The sequence below is a fragment of the Acomys minous genome (genome assembly GCF_964271855.1).
Source record: "Acomys minous genome assembly, chromosome: 3".
NCBI classification, from domain to species: domain Eukaryota; kingdom Metazoa; phylum Chordata; class Mammalia; order Rodentia; family Muridae; genus Acomys; species Acomys minous.
The window spans coordinates 93,521,450-93,539,773 of NC_140485.1; the positions used below are offsets into that span (position 1 = coordinate 93,521,450).

Genomic DNA, 18,324 nt, shown 5'->3' on the forward strand with positions numbered 1-18,324 from the left:
AGTGGTGAAGAGCACTGCCTGCTCTTGCAGAGGTCCTGAGTTCAATTCCCAGCAACCACATGGTGGCTCACAACCATCTGTAATGTAATCTGATGCCCTCTTCAGGCCTGTAGGTGTACATGCAGACAGAGCACTGTGTACATAATAATAAATAAATAAATCTTAAAAAAAAAAAAGAAGAGTTTGGAGTTACATGGCGACATGGAGGGAAAAAAAGAAAACTAAATAGTTACAGTAAATAAATCCTGCTTTCTTGGGAGAGTTCTTCTGGTATACATCTGCTGAGTTCAAAGGATGAATGGTTTGAGGTCACTTTTAGCGAAGAGGCATCCAGGAAACAGCATGTCAACTGAAATCCCCGGCCATCTAAGCTAGAGAGGTAACTATTCATTTTGTTTGTCTGTTTGTTTGTTTTGAGACAGGGTTTTTTCTCTTGGCTGTCCTGGAACACTCTGGCTGGCCTTGAACTCATAGAGATCCACCTGCCTCTGCCTCCTGGAGTGCTGGGATTACTGGACTGCTCCACTGCTCACGGCTTGTTTTGTTTTTTCAATTTATGTCTATTTATTTATTTATTTTTATTTTGGTTTGGTTTTTTTCAAGACAGGGTTTTAATGTTTATTTCGTGTGCATTGGCCTTTTGCCTGTTTGTCTTGTCAGATCTGCTGGAACTGCAGGGAGCTGCCATGTGGTTCCTGGGAATTGAACCCAGGTATTCTGGAAGAGCAGCCAGTGCTCTGAACCGCTGAGCGTCTCCCCAGACTCCAAGATTGTTTTTGTACGACAGGATTTCATTATAAAGTCCTGAGCTCTAAATGGACAGGAGCAAGCCAGCCTTGCAGTCACAAAGACCCACCTGCCTCTGCCCACATGCTGGGATTAAAGGTGTGTGTCACCATGCTTGGAAATCTATTTTTCTTTCTTTCCAGACAGGGTTTCTCTGTGAAACTCTGGCTCTCCTGGACTCCCTTTGTAGACCAGGCTGGCCTTGAACTCACCAAGACCCACCTGCCTCTGCCTCTCTGAATGCTGGGATCACAGGCCTGTGCCCCCATGCCCGGCTCTGGAAACCTGTTTTTCAAGAAACTACAAAACGTATCAGTTGAGCTGATGTTCATGAATATACCTAAAGTGTACTGAGCAAGGAAAGGGAAGTCTGCCTTACCTTGGCTCCCTGAAGGTTAGCTTTACAGTCAGAGAATTCCCACCTGCGTGATGGTCTTGGGGGAGCAGCGATGGACCATTGCGCTGCCAGGAAAGCAGGACTCTCGCAGTTCAAGTCACGTAGCTAGCTCGAGTCAGGCACGGAGTAGCTTTTGGAAATCAGCGAACACTGCAGATCAGGGTTTGTTACTCCCCTCAGCTGGTCAACATTTACCAACACCCATGAGAGGGTTTCTTTCTTTCTTTCTTTTTTTTTGAGAGGGTTTCCTTTAAAGCACCATGGCTCTCTCCTCTCCCCGCTCTTCCCCCACCCTTCGATACTCATTTCCCCGCCTTCCTCTCCTACTCAGGCAATCATTTCACTTGTGTTTAATGATATCATTTTGCCTGGATGCATTTTTCCACTGTTTTGCTTAAAGGAATTTCATGAAAGCTTTTTTAAAAAATATTTATATTTAATTTTAATTTATGTGCATTTGATGTGAGGGTGTCAGATCTTGGAGTTACGGACAGTTGTGAGCTGCCATGTGGTTGCCGGGAATTGAACCCGGGTCCTTTGGAAGAGCAGACAGTGCTCTTAACCACTAAGCCATCCCTCCAGCCCAAAAGCTTTATTATATATCTCATCACATATTTTCTTCCCCCCCCCCCCCGTGCCTTAAGCTAGGCCTATCTAATCCATTGCTTTGCACCATTGCCCCAAAGTGCCCCCACCATATTTCACCAGCTTACCTTCAGAGGGACCTTGTCCCAACTGTACCCACTTCCCAACACCACAGTTAACATAAGGCTGCCTTTGTCCTTTAGAATGACTCTGTTTCCCAGGGAAACTCTGTCTCAAAAAACCAAAAAAAAAAAAAAAAGAATGTGTTGGCCGCCTTCCCAGGAGCACCTCTCCAAGGTGTTGTAAGACACATTGCCTTTTATTTTTTTTAATAGTTTATTTTTATCTTTCTGTTATGTGCATTGGTGTTTCGCCTGCATGTTTGTTTTGTGAGGGTGTCAGATCTTCAAGTTACAGGCAGTTGTGAGCTGCCACGTGGGTTCTGGGAATTGAACTCAGGCCCTCTCTAAGAGCAGTCAGTGCTCTTAACCACTGAGCCATCTCAGCTGCCTTACTCAGCCCCTGGCATTAGGCAGCTTTCTTTCTCTTCACCCCCCTCCACCCCCTTGTTTTTTCCAGTATAATCTCTTTAGTTGCCCTCAGCCCCCCCTTCCCCTTTTTAACTTTCTAACCCACAATCTCTGCTTCAGCCTCCCATGATCTTAGTGTGCACAGGCCTGTGCCAATACACTGAGACTTAAGTCTCCCTAAGGTAGACAAGTGAGCGTGAAAGATTGTGGCCAGGGCAAACAACACTTTTCTTTCTTTTTTCTTTTCTTCCCCCCCCCCCCCAACAGAGTTTCTCTGTGTAACAGCTTTGGCTGTCCTAGACTCATTTTGTAGACCAGGCTGGCCTCGAACTCACAGTGATCCACCTGCCTCTGCCTCCCAAGTGCTGGGATTAAAGGGCTGTGCCCCCACGCCCGCCATAAAATGCAGTCTTAAAAAAAAAAAAAAAAGATGCTGCCAGACAATGGTGCACTTGTTTAATCTCAGCACCCAGGAGGCAGAAGCAGGCAGAGCTCTAAATTCTAGGCCAGCCTGGTCTACAGAGGGAGCTCCAGGACAGCCAGGGCTACACAGAGAAACCATGTCTTGAGAAAAACAAAACAAAACAAAAGTGCTTTGGGGTCACAGGGAAAACCCCTTAGTTTTTGATTCTCAAGCAGAGAAATCAAAGGCTGAAATACAGTGACCAGCTTTGAGCAATGCGATCAGTGTTAACAGCAATGGCCACAGGCTTATACAGACTGAAGTGTACGTCTCTCCACACACTTAGCAGCGCCAGCACTACGATTTCATCTCGTCAAAAGCAAGGATGGAAACTCTTTATGGGGGTGGGGGATGGGGGGGGTGCAGAGCATGCAGTCTTGCTGCTGTGCCTCAGGCCAAGGCCCAGCTCCCGTCCACCTGCAAAAGCCAGGCTGCCTTCTGCAGTGCCAAGGCCCAGCCTGCCACGTCTTGCAAATCAGCTTCAGGGAAGACCTGTCGGGTTCCGGCACCTTCCCGCCAGCTGAAATGGGCTGCTTAACTAGCAGCACTTGGAGGCAGTGAGTTATGGAGCAGGCCCAGGAGTCCTGGCCCTCCCAGGACATTTGCTGACTGGATGGACCTCTCTAGAGGCAGCAAGACCTCTTACTGGATTCGTTGGTCTTTTTTTGAGGCCTTAAACTCTCAGCAGCACTCTAGCCCTAGCTGCATTGCCGAGCTTACAGATGGAGCCACCATTTCAAGCTCCTCATGGGTGCACAGTCTTCCGTTTTCTGATTTCTTCAGCCTTGCCCTGACTCTAAAATTGACTTCCTCTGCTCAATTCATGTCAACATTTATCCTATTTTATGGAACCAAATTTCCAAATCTGGGAATGAAAATTAAGCCAATTTTTCCCCCCTGAGACAGGGTTTCTCTGTGTAGCACTGGCTGTCTTCTGTGTAACCCGCCTGTCTCTGCCTCCGAAGAGCTGGGATTAAGGGCCTGCACTACCAGCAGCTACACCTGCCTGTACTCCTGGCACTCTGGAGATGAGGCAAGGATACAGCTCACCCTCTGCTGTATCAACATGTGGCGTACAGGACCCTGTCTTAGTAAAATCAGCAGGATGGCAGTGCACATCTTTATTGTGTGTCCACAGAGGTCTATTCATCCACTCACTGTATGTGTCCACACACAAGGCCATTGGATGCACATTTTTTTCTTTTTCTTTCAGTTTTTCGAGGCAGGGTTTCTCTGTGTAGCTTTGGCTGTCCTAGTCTCACTTTGTAGACCAGGCTGGCCTCGAACTCACAGCTATCTGCCTGCCTCTTGAGTGCTGGGATTAAAGGTGTGTGACACCAACTACATATTTTATTTTTAATATTTACTGTGTGTATCTACAGGGGTCAGAAGATGGTATTGGATCAATCCTCTGGGACAGGAGCTTCAGGGTTGCGAGCCACCATGTGGTGCTGGGAATTGAACCTGGGGTCTCTGGAAGAGCAGCCAGTCGTCTTAACTGCTGAGCCATCTCTACAGCCCCACTGATGCACATTTTAATCTCAATACTTGGGTAGGAAGAGCTAGCTTTGTGTTTGAAGCCAGCCGATTTTGGTGTATTCCAAGCCAGTCTGTCTCAGACACCAAAAAACTCCCAAAGCCATTATGATGCTGACGTCTATGGAAAGTTGTCTCTAACCACCTGTCAAGACAACCTTTCTGGGGCTGGAGAAATGGCTCAGTGGTTAAGAGCACTGCTTGCTCTTCCGGAGATCTTGAGTTCAATTCCCAGCAACCACATGGTGGCTCACAACCATCTATAATGTGTTCTAATATCCTCTTCTGGCGTGTAGAAGTACACACAGAGTGCTGTATACATAACAAAAAAAATAAATCTTTTTTAAAAAAGGCAACCTTTCTAAACTAAGGCTGTTACAAAGCATGCAATAGAAGAACCACTTAATTCAACTCTTTTGCCCCCCACGCATGACAGAGCATGTCTTATTTTTTTTATGTGTACGGGTGTTTTGCCTACAAGCACATCTGCGCATCATGTGTGCTCCTGGTAGCCAAGGAGGTCAGAAGAGGATGCTGGATCCCTTGGAACTGGACGTACAGACGGTGTGAGCTGCCATGTGGGTACTGGGGCTTGAACCTGTGTCCTCTGGAAGAGCAGCCAGTGCTCTTAGGTCCTGATCCATCTCTCCAGCCCCTTGAGAACAGTAAGCCACCTCCCCAGCCTGATACACGCTACCTTTTAAAAGGTTACCGAGTTTTAATCAGCCAAAGGAAAACATGCATCTTTCTGTCATCAGGCTGGATTGGGGAACCCACATACTGTACAACACAGGGAGGAAAACTGGGGTCAAAGGAAGTGGAGCTCTGCTGGTTGGTGTAGACAGCACTGGCACCAGGCCAGGAGGGTGAGAAATGTCAGATGAGTGTCCCCTTTTGTGGTCTGTGCACAAGTAGGACCGGAAGATTTATCTGGTAAGTTCTGTCACTCATTGGTGGCCAAACGGAAACCCTGTGAGCTGTACCTGACATCCAGGCACTGTGGTTCCCAAACGCGCATGTTCTCTGAGAGGAAAGTACACAGACAGATCGAGACACACTCTAAGTGGCCAAGGCCCTAAAGAAATGAACTGTTAAGAGACGACAGTTTTTCTATTTTTATATTTTATATAATTAATAAAACAGTGCTTGTATAAAAATTCACACAAAGTTGCTAGAGAGCGTACAATTTCCGAAACTGTCCTGGGTTTGTGTTACATTCAATTTTCTAAGGGTGCACGCGAATCGATGTAACAGGCAGACACGATGTGGTACCTCATTCTCTTTGGTAAAACTGTTCTCGGCATTCACTCCTCACAGTAGTAACTCTGATATCCACTTTGTGCAGGGTCTGCTCTTCCTGGGATGTCAGACATTAAGGCTGGACCTACAAGAGGCAAGGACTTCCCACAGCAGTAGCAGCCCCCGGGCCCTCAACCCGACTTCAGCATGACCCAGTGACCTCCAACCAGGAGTCTCCAGGTCCCTCTGGATCGGGCAAGAGGCAATCGCTGGGGGAATGGCAGAAACTGAGGCAATCTCTACAAGACCCCAAGTGGCCGTGCTGTGGTGTGTGATCAGGCCAAATCCAGTCACCACTAAGTAGATCCCATTGGTCGGTTGATGATTGCTGCTGATCTGAGCCCCTCACCCCCTAACTTAAGAAGAAAGGAAGGTTTGGGGCTCGACACTGAAGGGGAAGGGCACTGAGCACAATGACACTGGACACTTATTCCCTGACGAGCATTTGTCATCAAACAGACGTGGCCACGTGAACTAAAGCAGGATTCGAACACTGTACATTCAAGACTATATTCATACATTCTTTAACAACTTACTAACAGAGAAAACCAAGACCACTACCACCTACTGTGACACACTATTTTACTTAACATCAGAATGTCTGTGCTAGTCTTTAGTCCTCTGGATACAAGGTAAAAATAAACCAAAACACAAAGAATTTAGGTGGGGAACAAGGAAAGCAATTGCCAACAGATTTCATGAAACCCATTAAATTCTGAAAAAATAAGTATTTTATATTTATATTGCTTCATGAAAAAAAAAAGCCCACTAGAGCCACTGGTATGGATGGGTGAGGGTACCATACAGTCCAGTGGGGGGGGGGGGGCAGGAAACAGCTCCCTTTTTTCACTGAAAGGGACAACGGGACTGGGGTAGTAGTTGGGGAGCGGGGAGAAGCCCTACACAGTTAAAGTGTTAAGGAAACCAAAATACAGTTTCCCAGAATTTAACACACTCTGGGTTGCAAAAAGTCACGCTTAGTTCCTAGAACCTGCCATTTCTCTGATGTGAGTAGACAGGACTTCTAAAAACACGGTAACTGATTGTGCTTCTGATGCTGCAGGGCCACACGCCACTCTCTAGAAAGCAGGGCAGCTGTCACATGGCTTGGAATCCTCTTGGTTACATCCTCATGACCACAACAAATCCCATGGAATTCTCTTGAATTAGTGGAAGCAGTGAGAGAGCGTGCCACAGCCATCTTTGGAGGGTGTGTGTGTGTGTGTGTAACTAAGGCATTAGAGAGAGGCCCGAGTGAGGAAAAGGGAGTCCTCCAGCTGGCCTATTACCTTCTTTCCAGACACAAGAAGGTCACCTTGTTGTTTGTGGAACCCCTCATCTCTGTAGTAAGGAGATATGTGTGTGCAGGTGTGGGCATGGGACAGAGGGCCACAAAGTCTCTGTGCACTTCTCAATGTCAATAATTTAGGTTTACAGTTATAACATAAATAATATGAAAATGACAATGAACAGAAGCTTTATAGTATTCAAAATTGTTATTTTTTTTTTAAATGCCCACCGGGTACATGCAAAATTATATTGCCTACTAGAACTAAAGTTATCTATATGAAAAAATTCATAGATTTCTGTCATTTCTGCATATTAAGGTAGCAAAATATTAAGTCATTAAGTTATCATATGTGTAATGTCCCAAAAGGGTTTTATGACTACCCTGGGCAACTCAATTAATCTTCTAGGTCAATGATGAGATGGATTCAGTTTGAGAAACACTGTTTCTTTTCCTTCTTAGGCATCTGGCCCCAGTGCAGAAGGGGAAAGAGATGTGCACTTCCATGCTAGCGGTGGGCCAGGGCAGGACGGCAGAACTTCCTGGAAGGTTTGAGGGAAAAGGTCCGAGTGGGGCCGGGGAGGGGTATGGGCGCTTCATTTAAGATGGTCTGGGTCCTTCCAACACCCGCAGAGGAGCCCTAGGCCTGGGCTTTGGAGGTACAAGGCCATGCTGCTCGTGGGAGGAGCTAACACTGAGGTCTGGGGACACGGACTTTGTACAAATACACGGAAAGTAAACAGTTCTTGGTGAACCCGAAAGGAGCCCACCCATAAATCACACAGAAATGTCCCTGCACATTGTGTCGCAATGTGTCCTCCCTGTGAGCCACCACCATGTGTGTGCGGCGAGGGAGCAGGGCTGTGGCAGGACGTAGCTCACACGAGGACAGTGAGAACCACGCCTGCACACCTAACTACATTCATACATCATCTTCCAGTGTTCTCGTCCTCACAGTGAGCACCACACGGCAGTGGCAGACAGGCTGAGCCACAGTCGCCTTTCTGGGGACCGCAGCAGAAGGGAGACTCGCATAATAAGAAGGGGCTACACTACCTACAATCCATCCTGTCTGCTGAATCCAAGAGGCCTCTGGACTCTTCTAAAATCAGATGTCAAACACAGCATTAGTAGAACTAGCCACTATGCCACTTGAAGCCACAGTCAGCCATAATGCCTGAATACAGCATTTCTTTAAAAAAACAAACATACATAAATCTAAAATCATCTTTAAAAATCCCAGCAACCGAAGTAACCTTACAGCATCTCATCTCAAATATTAAAAATTTTTTTCCTAAATAAAATGGCTCCCAAAGAGCCCAATGATTTTCTTTAAAAATGGTTTCATTCTAATTTAAAAAAAAAAAAAAGAAATAAAAATAAAAAAATAAAAAAAAAAAAGGAAGATGTAAAACTTGGGGAGAGGAAAATGTTGCTCAGTTTGCATTGTTGTTTTTGAGACAAAGTCTCATTATGCAGCCCTGGCTGGCCTGGAATTCACTACGTAGACTAGACTAGCCTCGAGCTCACAGAGGTCCACCGGCCTCTGCCCAGAGATGTGAGTCACCACATCTAGTCTAAATTTGTATTTAATTGTAAGGGTTAGGGAGGGCACCCCAGCCCTGAGAAGGGACCCAACCCTACCAATTCTGATTTCACAGCTTGGCCACCCCCCTAACTGTGGCCGTGCCACCCGGGAGCACAGAACAGTCGTGAGCACAAGAGACCCAATTCAAGGCTTCTTTCTTGTGGCTGGGTAGGTGTTTACGTGTGCAAATGTAGGAAACCACTCCCCACCGACATAAGGTGCCTGTCTGTGGATACCACACACGAGCTTCAGAGCGACGCTCAGTCCCGAGGGCACCCGTTGCTCAGCCTGTGGTGACCCCAGACCCTGGGCAGCCCCAGACCTGTCACTTCTCCACTTTCTTGGCTTTCTTGAGGATGTCACACTTTTTCCTGTTGGGGCGGCGACAGCGCTCATCGATGCTAGGTATACATTCATAGTGCCACACCTCTTCCATCTTCTCCACGGGGTAGACAGCTTCCACGTAATGGCGGATGAGCCTCAGCCTCGTGGGGTCCAGCTGCTTCTTGTTGCAAGCCCCGGAGTGGTTGTACTGCAGCCGAAGGTTCTCGGCCGTGAAGAGTTCAGGGAAGAGCCTGACCAGGAGGCGGGCGGCAAAGTTGCCCACCGACAGGCTCTGCTGCACGATCTCACGTACCTCCTTGTCTGACAGCAGGTAAGGGGAAGGCACCGGAAAGTCGGGCGACGGGACCACCAGCTCGTCCAAGGGTATTTTGCAAAAGTCTTTGCTGCTCCTTTCAGGAGGTAGCGGGGGCCCCTCAAACTCCTCTCGGAACCTCTCAGGGTTGATTGCGTAACTTGCGAGGTCCCGGCACTCGGGGCCAGGCACGTGAACCTTGCGTTGCTGCTGGTAGGAGCGCCGCTGCTCCGTGTCCCTGCGCCGACATCTTTCGTCCAGCTTGCCCACGAACTCCAGAGTCCACACGCGGTCGTTCTTGGCCCGCGGGTAGAGCAGCTGCACGTAGTGGCGGATCAGCCTGATGCGGGCGGGGTCCAGCTGCTTCTTGCCCAGGGAGCCGCTACAGTTGTACTGCTTGCGCAGGTTCTCGTGGGTAAAGAGTTCCGGGAACAGGTGCACGAGCAGGCGGGAGGCAAAGTTGCCGATGGACAGGCTGCTCTCGTAGATGCTGCGCAGCTGCTCCTTGCTCAGCAGGCAGTCTGAGCCCGGCACCTCGAAGTCAGGCTGTGGGATCTCCAGCTTGTCGAAGTCAATCGGCACCAGCCATATCTTCTTGGAGCGCCGGCCAGGTCGCTCGCCTTCAAAGCTGTCTTCCACCTTGACCACTGAGATGTCGTCTGGCAAGCTGGAGGAGTCGTAGCAGTCATCCCGCGGGGCCTCGCCTTCACTGCCCCCCTCCAGCCCCAGGCCCTCCAGCTCATCATTGAGGCGCTGGGCACACTGCTGCAGCCAGGCCTCCTCCTCCTGCATATCAGGGAAGTAGATCTCCGTGTAGTTGCGGATGATCTGCAGCCTCTGCGGATCCAGCTCCTGCTTGCCGCCGTCGCCATAGCAGCTGTACTGCTCTCCCAGCTTCCGGTGGTCAAACAGCTCGGGGAAGAGCCGGTGCAGGAGGAACACGGCAAACTCACCCGGGGAGGAGGCTTCATCTAGGAACTCAGTGAGGTCCTGTGTGTCCACAACATGGTCAGAGGCGATGGTACTGCTGCGGTCCAGAGACAGAGCTTCCTCTTGGTCCTTGCTGTCCAGGAAGTGGCCGGCATCCACTTGGTCAGCTTCGAAGAAGTTAGTGACCTGGCCACCAGGCTGGCTGTCTTCCATATCCCGCTGGGCCCAGAAGCGGCTGAAGAAGTCATTAAGCTGTGGCAAGCACTCGGCCTGCCACACCGCCGTGTCCTTCACGGAGGGGTAGTAGACCTCCACATAGTTGCGAATCAGCTGGAGGTGCAGTGACTCTAACTTCCGCTTGGCGGCAAAGCCACAGGCACTGCAGCCACGCGAGAAATCCACGTCGCTGAAGAGCTCCGGGAAGAGCTGCACAAGCAGGCGGCAGGCTAGGTCGCCACAGGACAGGCTCTGCTCGGCGATCTGCTTCAGCTCGGCAGTCGTGAGCTGGTACTCGGGGGGAGGCTGGAACTTGGCCACCTGCTCAGGAGGACTCAGCTGCTTCTTGATGCGGCTTACCTCCAGGGAGAGCAGGTCCACCTTGCTGTGAAGCTGGGACATGTTAGACGTGAGTGTGTTGAGCATGTAGAACATCTTCTGCATCAGGAAGTAGATATTGGGGTCCCCGTCAGCAGCAGCAACCCCGGCACCACACTCCCGCTTCTGAGACTCGCTCAGCAGGCGCAGGGGAGAAGGGCTGTTGGTGGAGTTGGCCTTCTCAAAGAGCTCATAGGGGCTGAGCAGGTCTCCCGAGGGAGTGTTCCTCTTCTCCAGGATCTTGTGGGAGATGCTGTACAGAGGCTTCTTGTAGGAAGGAGTGGTGGCCTCGGCAGAAGGCTCCTCTTCGGCCGGCCACACGCAGCTCCCACTCCGGCCCCTGCTGGCAGGCTCTCCATTTCCCTGGCAGGGTGGGCTGTTCTCGCGATTACGCATGCCTGCCAGGAGCGCCTAAGAAACAGAAACCATTGTGCAGAGTTAGGCCTGTGCTCTGATACACAGCACTAAACTGGGCCGGGGCAGCACAAAGGGCCCAAGGTCAATGCTTCCAAACCACTCTGCCCATCCAGGAACGTGCCACAAACACACAGTAGCATCTGAGGGCTAACCTGTTCCATCTCCCTAACTCCCTGAGAAAGCTTAGACTAGACCTAGGGAGGCTCCTGCCATTAGAGAATACTTGTGCCAGGCTGGGAAGACTGGGCAAGAACTTACAGAACAGATGAGACCCCAAATGAAGAGATCCTGTGGTTGCCTGGCCTTATGAAGGTCGCCTCCTGGCCCAGACCTTACTGCTCTCATATGGGAACAGTGGCTCCTGGCTAAGGTGGCTTCAGCCTGTAGCTTCCACGAGCAAGTTTCCATGAGGCACACAGTAGCAGCTGCCAGGACTCACTCTTGATTCACATTAGACAAGGGCTGGCCCAGAACCTCCCGGAGCCCATGGAGCCAGCACTCAGGGAGGAAGCAGAGGCAGAAGCCAGCCTGGCCTACAAAGTGAGTCCAGGACAGCTAGGGCTTCACAGAGAAGAAAAGAAAGAAAAGGAAGAAAGAAAGAAAGAAAGAAAGAAAGAAAGAAAGAAAGAAAGAAAGAAAGAATCAAAGGCAATTTGGGGGCAAAAAGAGAGTTTTCCATCAAATAATTCTAAACAGCCATATATATCCATATATAATAAAGATTGAATAATTTTAACCCAAACTTCAAGCTCAATACAAAATTAATTGAAAAATGGATCAAATTTAACTTATATGTATGTATTTATCTGTGTATGGTTATAAGCATGTGACTACAGGTGCCTACAGAGCTCAGAAAACTATTAGAGTTACATGTAGTTGTAAATTGCCTGACTTAAGTGCTAAGGATTGAACTCTGGAAAAACAGCCTGTGCTCCTAACCTGAGCCATCTCTCTCCAGGCCTACCCCCTCCTAGTAAGAAACACAGCCAGGCTGTGGTGGTGCACGCTCCTGGGAGGCAGAGGCAGGAGGATTGTTGTCGATTTGAGGTTCCATTTCTGTGTGTACCTGTACATGAGCGCCTGTGAACACACCCGTGCGTGACCATCTGAGAACACACCTGTGCATGACCACCTGTGAACACACCCGTGCATGACCACCTGTGAACACACCTGTGCATGACCACCTGTGAACACACCTGTACAGCCTTGCTCTAAAGGGGTTTGCAACTGTAGGTCATTGACAGGAGCTCTGCCCTAGCACACTCTTGTTCTATCGCATGAAAATAATTTTGGTGGTCAGGGGGTGTGCCTGGAGCCATGGTTCAGCAGTTAAGAGCATACCTGCAGGTTCAAATTTGGTTCCTGGCACCAACTTCATGTAGCTCACGCCCAGTCCAGCTCCAGGGGATCAGACACCTCTGGCCTCCTTGGACAGCCGCACTCATGGGCACATACCCACAAAGACACACATACAGACTGTGTATCTGGAACTCGAGCCTGCCTCTGCCTCCCGAGTACTGGCCTGTAATGTAGCTTTTTGAGAGCAGTGTTTGCTTCATGACAAGTAGCTAGGCTGGCACACATGGAATAGAATTCTGTACAATAGAATTACTATCCAGTGAGTGTTCTGGAGGGAGCCTTGCCCAAGTGGACAATATGGAAGGGAAGTAAGTATGGGGTAAGAGTCCTTCCTAGCAGACTGACTCAACGCCAACCTTGAACCTCTGGATCCCCCCGACACAGTCCTGTGCAGGCAGATGTCAGAGACTATCTGCCTGGAAACCCCCTTCTCAGTCCAGGCTTAGTCTCTGGGACACAAACATTGCCATACCCATCACGACAGGAGCTCTTATATCAATGTTAACAGCCTTTACTAAACTGCTTAATAACAAGTTAGGAGCCCCAGCAGAGGGCCATGGTCCTCACTCACAGAAACCCTGGACACACAATTCAACACAAGACACACGCACTAAAGGGAAGGTTCTCCGCTATCCCTACATTGGTGTCCTGTCAATTCAGTGCTCAATTAATTCCACAAACCCTGCCAAGGCGATGGTGCGCTGGTTGCGTTTACTGCCGATGATAAAAATCTCTGCTCAGCTGTCTAGGGATATCAAGAAATCTTTAAATCTGTGCTACTTGGCACGGCGTATCTGGCTGACAGCTCCCAATTCTCCAAGGTGCATCTTCCAGCCATATGGGGACGCTGTGGCACAGCTCCAGCCCTGGTGCCAGCATCTAGCCTGGATCCTGACGGCACTTCATTCAGAAGCACCTGCAGACTCACGAGGGACGGCCTCAAGATCTCAGCTGGAGAAGGAGGATAAACGCGAGGCCGACCCTGGCATGCAAGCGAAGGCAGCAGACATGCTGGAGAGATACCAGGCAAACGGCCACCAGTGCGCTGAGTACTGGCCACCACCGTCAGACCCCAGAGCCTACGACAGTTACTGAATTCAGTTCAGTGAATGATGAGGGGTAAACAGTGTCCAGGGAGTCAGCACAGAAGGCCAAGAAAGCAGCAGGCCTGTGGGAAGCAGGGGTGGAAAATTAATGTGCCGCACAGGGTAGGCCGTGTGATGTGGCAGCAGGAAGCCAGCGCCACCATTGTGGAATCTGGGCAGTGCGGGCAATACTTGCCATGCATTCTCAACAGAACTCTCCACAAGTGCCCAGACCCACTTAGCGGTGGTCTCCTGGGCTCACTACAGCTGACAGACAAATGTCCCCGAGTGCCTGGGAACTAAGCGAGACCCTGAGCACACTGGAAGGAGTCAGACTCAGACGGCCTCTCATGGCTCTCTCCTCAGGCTTCCTGTGCTGTTCACAGAACCCGGAAGGAGTCCCCGACTTCTTTTTTAATGTTTTGGGGTTGTTTTTTTGTTTTGTTTTGTTTTTATTTTTGGTTTTTCTTTTTTTTAAAAAAAAATATTTTATTTTTTTAATTTATGTGCATTGGTGTGAGGGTGTCAGATCTTAGAGTTACAGACAGTTGTGAGCTGCCATGTGGGTGCTGGGAATTGAACCTGGGTCCTTTGGAAGAGCAGGCAGTGCTCTTAACCACTGAGCCATCTCTCCAGCCCTTATTTTTGGTTTTTCAAGACAGGGTTTCTCTGTGTAGCCTTGGCTGTCCTAGACTCACTTTGTAGACCAGGCTGGCCTCAAACTCACAGTGATCCGCCTGCCTCTGCCTCCTGAGTGCTGGGATTAAAGGCGTGCGCCACCTCGCCCGGCTGGAGTCCCTATCGTAAGCCTCCCCTGGCACCCCACAAGCATCCCTGCAGCCCTCACCCCACTGGCTCCCGGTTAAGTGCACAAGGATGAAGCAGGCATGGTAGCACCAAGTTCTCAGCTTCCTGGCTTTAGTGGGGAAAACTGGCGATCTCTATTTGCCTCTGTTTCTGTGAGGCCTCAGCAGGCAGATGTGCACAGGGCACGGCCATGTAGCATGAATGGCATTTCTGCTCTCCAACAGTTGATCGCCACAGACAAAAAGCCGTGGGAGAGCACAGGTAACCACGCCTGCCTGGCACAGCTCCCGACCACCACCTCCGTGAGCAGAGAGATGATTACCAAGCTGGCAGGGCTGGCTCAGCAGGTAAAGAGGCCTGCCACCAAGCCTGACCACCCAAGTTTTGTCCCTGGGACCCATAGTGTGGAAGGAAAGAATCAACTCCTATAAACTGTCTTTTGAAACCCCCCCCCATGCCATAGCGTATGCATGTGCGCACAACACACACACACACACACACACACACACACACACACACACACACACACACACACACACAGCCAGTCTTCCTACAGTCCTTGTCAGACTTCAAAAAATGCTGTTTTTCTTTTTCTTTTTTTCCCCCCTCCTTTTTTTGTTTTTTCAAGATAGGCTTTCTCTGTGTTAGCCTTGGCTGTCCTAGACTCACTTTGTAGACCAGGCTGGCCTCAAACTCACAGCGATCCACCTACCTCTGCCTCCCAAGTGCTGGGATTAAAAACGTGCGCCAACACGCCCAGCCTGTTTTAAGTTCCAGCATTAACTGTCAATCATAAATAAGGTGTCAGGGGGCTGTGGTGATGGCTAGGTGGCTAAGAGCAGGTGGCTGCTCTATCAGAGGTTCTGGGTTTAAGTCTCAGCACCCACATGGCCGCAACTGTCTGGAACTCTAGTTCAAGAGCATTCGATACCCTCTTCTGAATCTTCATGGGCACCCAGGCACTCACGTGACGAGCGTGCTACATGCAGGTACATATCCATGCACACTTGGTGTCAGCATGGATAACTTTTCAGTGCAGTGCACGTTACAGCAGTCCCTGTTCTGCACCCCTCTACAAGACAGAAGCAGCAATGGAAGGCCATCTGTGCTGACTTGGGGTGGCACCAAGGCATGTGTCCGACGACAGTCCTGTGCTAGTTCCCCTCTGATAAATCTGCAAGGAGGCAACTGAAGATGGTCCATAGGTTAGGGAGTTAAAACCAGAGGTTCAGGTAGGAAAAGAAGGGGTTTCTTGTTTTGTTTTAAGATTTATTAGCAAGGAGGTGGCAGCATATGCCTTTAAATCCCAGTACTGGTAAGGCAGAGACTGCCAGATCTGAGTTCAAGGACAGCCTGTTTCAAATACAAAAGACTTCTTTTTTGTTTTAGACAGGGTTTCTCTGTGTAACCTCACTGGCCCTGGAACTCACTCTAATCCAGACTGACCTCGAACTCAGAGAGATCAATCTGTCTCTCCATCCCAGTGCGGGATTAAAGGTGTACACCACCACTGACCAGCAGTTTGTTTTTTAAAAATTCTTTGTATTTACTTTTAAAGAATTGCCTTTTATTTTATGTGTGTGAGTATTTTGCCTGCACATGCTAGACTGGTTCCCCTCAAAGGCCAAAAAAAGGTGTGCATCACTTGGAACTGAAGTTACAAACAGTTGTGAGCTAGCATGGGGGCACTGGGAACTGCTCTTAACCACTAAGCTAGCTCTCCACAGCAGGGGCTTTTGTCTGTTTGTTTTTAATGCTTTTCTTTGATGGTCTATATAACCATAACCAATCCTGGCACCTGCAAAAACACTGTAACTTTTACTATTTTATCCTTTTCTTTTCTTTTTCTGAGACAGGGTTTTCTCTGTATAGCTTTGACTATCATGGACTTGCTTTGTAGACCAGGCTGGCCTCGAACTCACTGCACTCCACCTGCCTCTGCCTCCCAAGTGCTGGGATTAAAGGCGTGCACCACCACTGCCTGACTATGTTATTATTTTTATTGTGTAGGTATCAGGCCCTGAACTATATGTACTAGGATAAGCACTCTATCAAAGAGCTACACTCTAGCTTTCCTTTAAAAATGTATTCCACCCTGCCTCAAAAAAGAAAAACAAAATCTTATTCTATTCATTTTGTGCATGTTGCATGTACAGTAGTTACAGCGAGTAAGTGGCGGCCAGACACTCGCGTGTAGACGACGGCTCTCTCCCACCTGTGAATCCAAAGACCGACCTGGTCACCAGGCTTGGATGCAAGCACCTTTACAAAACGAGCATGTTACCCGCCCCCTGCTGCCCCCTGCTGCCCCCTCCCTGAGCAAAGCTGTCCTTAAACTCACTACAGAATCCAGGCCACTCTCAAACTCTGTCCCCTGCTTTCTGAGAGCAGGAATTATAAAGCCCTGGACAACACATGGGCTTGTTAATAAAGACTGAACCCAGAGCTGCGTGTACATTAGGTATGCTGTACATCTTACTCTGTCACAGACCTGGTAAGTGTAAGTGGCCCCTTCCACCCTTTATGATGACCACCTACTAGCCTTCAGATTCCCCACTCACCAGGTGGCGAAAGTGCTAAGTGAACTCATGCTCCCTGTTGGCCCCAGTATCACAACACAAGGCTCAGGAACGCCAGGAAAGGGCAAGCACCAACCCTATCTGAGTACATTCTAATCTGGAAAATTTCAATTCTCAAGTCTCTAGGGTTCTAAGAATACTGCTTACTGACACATAAACTTCCATTAACTTCAAGAAAGCGAATACTAGCCAGCCACAGTGAGCCCCTGCCTCAAGAGACGGGAAGTCAGAGAGAGAGAGGGGAGCTGGGCACAGAGATACGTACCTGTAACGTCAGTACTTGGGAGGCGGAGTCGGGAGAATAGTTTAAGGTCATCCTTGACTAAAAGAGGGAGGGGTATGGTCCAATATGCCTCGATCGAGACAGGCTTCTCTGTGCTGCCCTGGCTGTCCTGGACTAGCTTTTGTAGACCAGGATGGCCTCAAACTCGCAGAGCTGTGCCTTCCTATATCTCCCAAACGCTGGGATTAAAGGTGTGTGCCACCACACCTTAATTTCTAGAGTATTTCCAAACACTCTCCAAATAGCCTCTAGGAATCTAGTCTGTAGATACGTTTATACCAGTGATTAGGCCTATGTATAAGGATGGTGTCCCTCTAGCATTATAAAAATAGAAACCACCACCACCAGGCATGGTGGTACACACCTTTAACCCCAGCACTGAGGAGGCAAACGAGAGTAGATCACTCTGAGTTTGAGGCCAGCCTGGTCTACAAAGCAAGTTCAGAACAGCCAAGGCTACACAGAGAAGCCCTGTCTCAAAAAACCAAAACCAAGGAAAAAAAAAAAAAAAAAGAAAGAAAAAAGGAGAAATTAGGAGAAAGGACAATAAAATATCATTTAAACAACAAAAGATAGATGAGGTATAGTTCAGTCAATAGTGCTTACTGACACAAACAAAGCTGTGGGTTCAACCCCCAGCACCATATAAACCTAATGTGGTGTGAGCCGCCTGTAATCCCAACTCTGAAAAGTAGAATTGTGAGGATCAGGAGTTCAAGGTCATGCCCAGCCATATACGGAATTTGAAGATAGCTTGGGCTACATAAAACAAAGGTCAGGGACTATGTAGAACTCTGGCCTAAAATGAGGCCCCCCAGGTTTCAAAAGGACTTAGGAGGCGAGGCAGGCCGATTTCTCAGTTCAAGGATACACAGAGAAGTCCTGTCTTTTTTTTTTTCCCCCAGACAGATCTTCTCTGTGTAGCCCTGGCTGTCCTAGACTTTGTAGACCAGCCTGGCCTGGAACTCAGAGATCCGCCTGCCTCTGCCTCCTAAGTGCTAGGATTAAAGGTGTGTGTTACCAGTGCCCCCCTAAGAAATCCTGTCTTAAAATACCAAAAATAAGTAAAAATAAATAAGCCAGGCATGATAGCACACATCTTTAATTCTAGCACTTGTGATACAGAAGCAGGCGTTATGAGTTTAAGGCCAGCCTGGTCCA

The 18,324-nt window shown here is 49.0% G+C and overlaps 1 protein-coding gene across 3 annotated transcripts in view; it reads right to left on the reverse strand.

The window, feature by feature from the left end:
* Positions 1-5,401: 5,401 nt before the first annotated feature.
* Positions 5,402-18,324, reverse strand: part of BEND3 (BEN domain containing 3) — a 38,367-nt gene continuing 25,444 nt past the window's right edge. For 2 of the 3 annotated variants that reach the window (XM_084774448.1, XM_084774450.1), the window contains one exon: positions 5,402-11,044. In XM_084774448.1, coding sequence (XP_084630574.1) covers positions 8,798-11,044 — 2,247 coding nt within the window. In that variant the 3' untranslated portion in view covers positions 5,402-8,797. Of the gene's footprint in view, positions 11,045-17,145; positions 17,360-18,324 lie in introns of those variants that run through there. The other variant, XM_084774449.1, reaches the window with a different exon arrangement.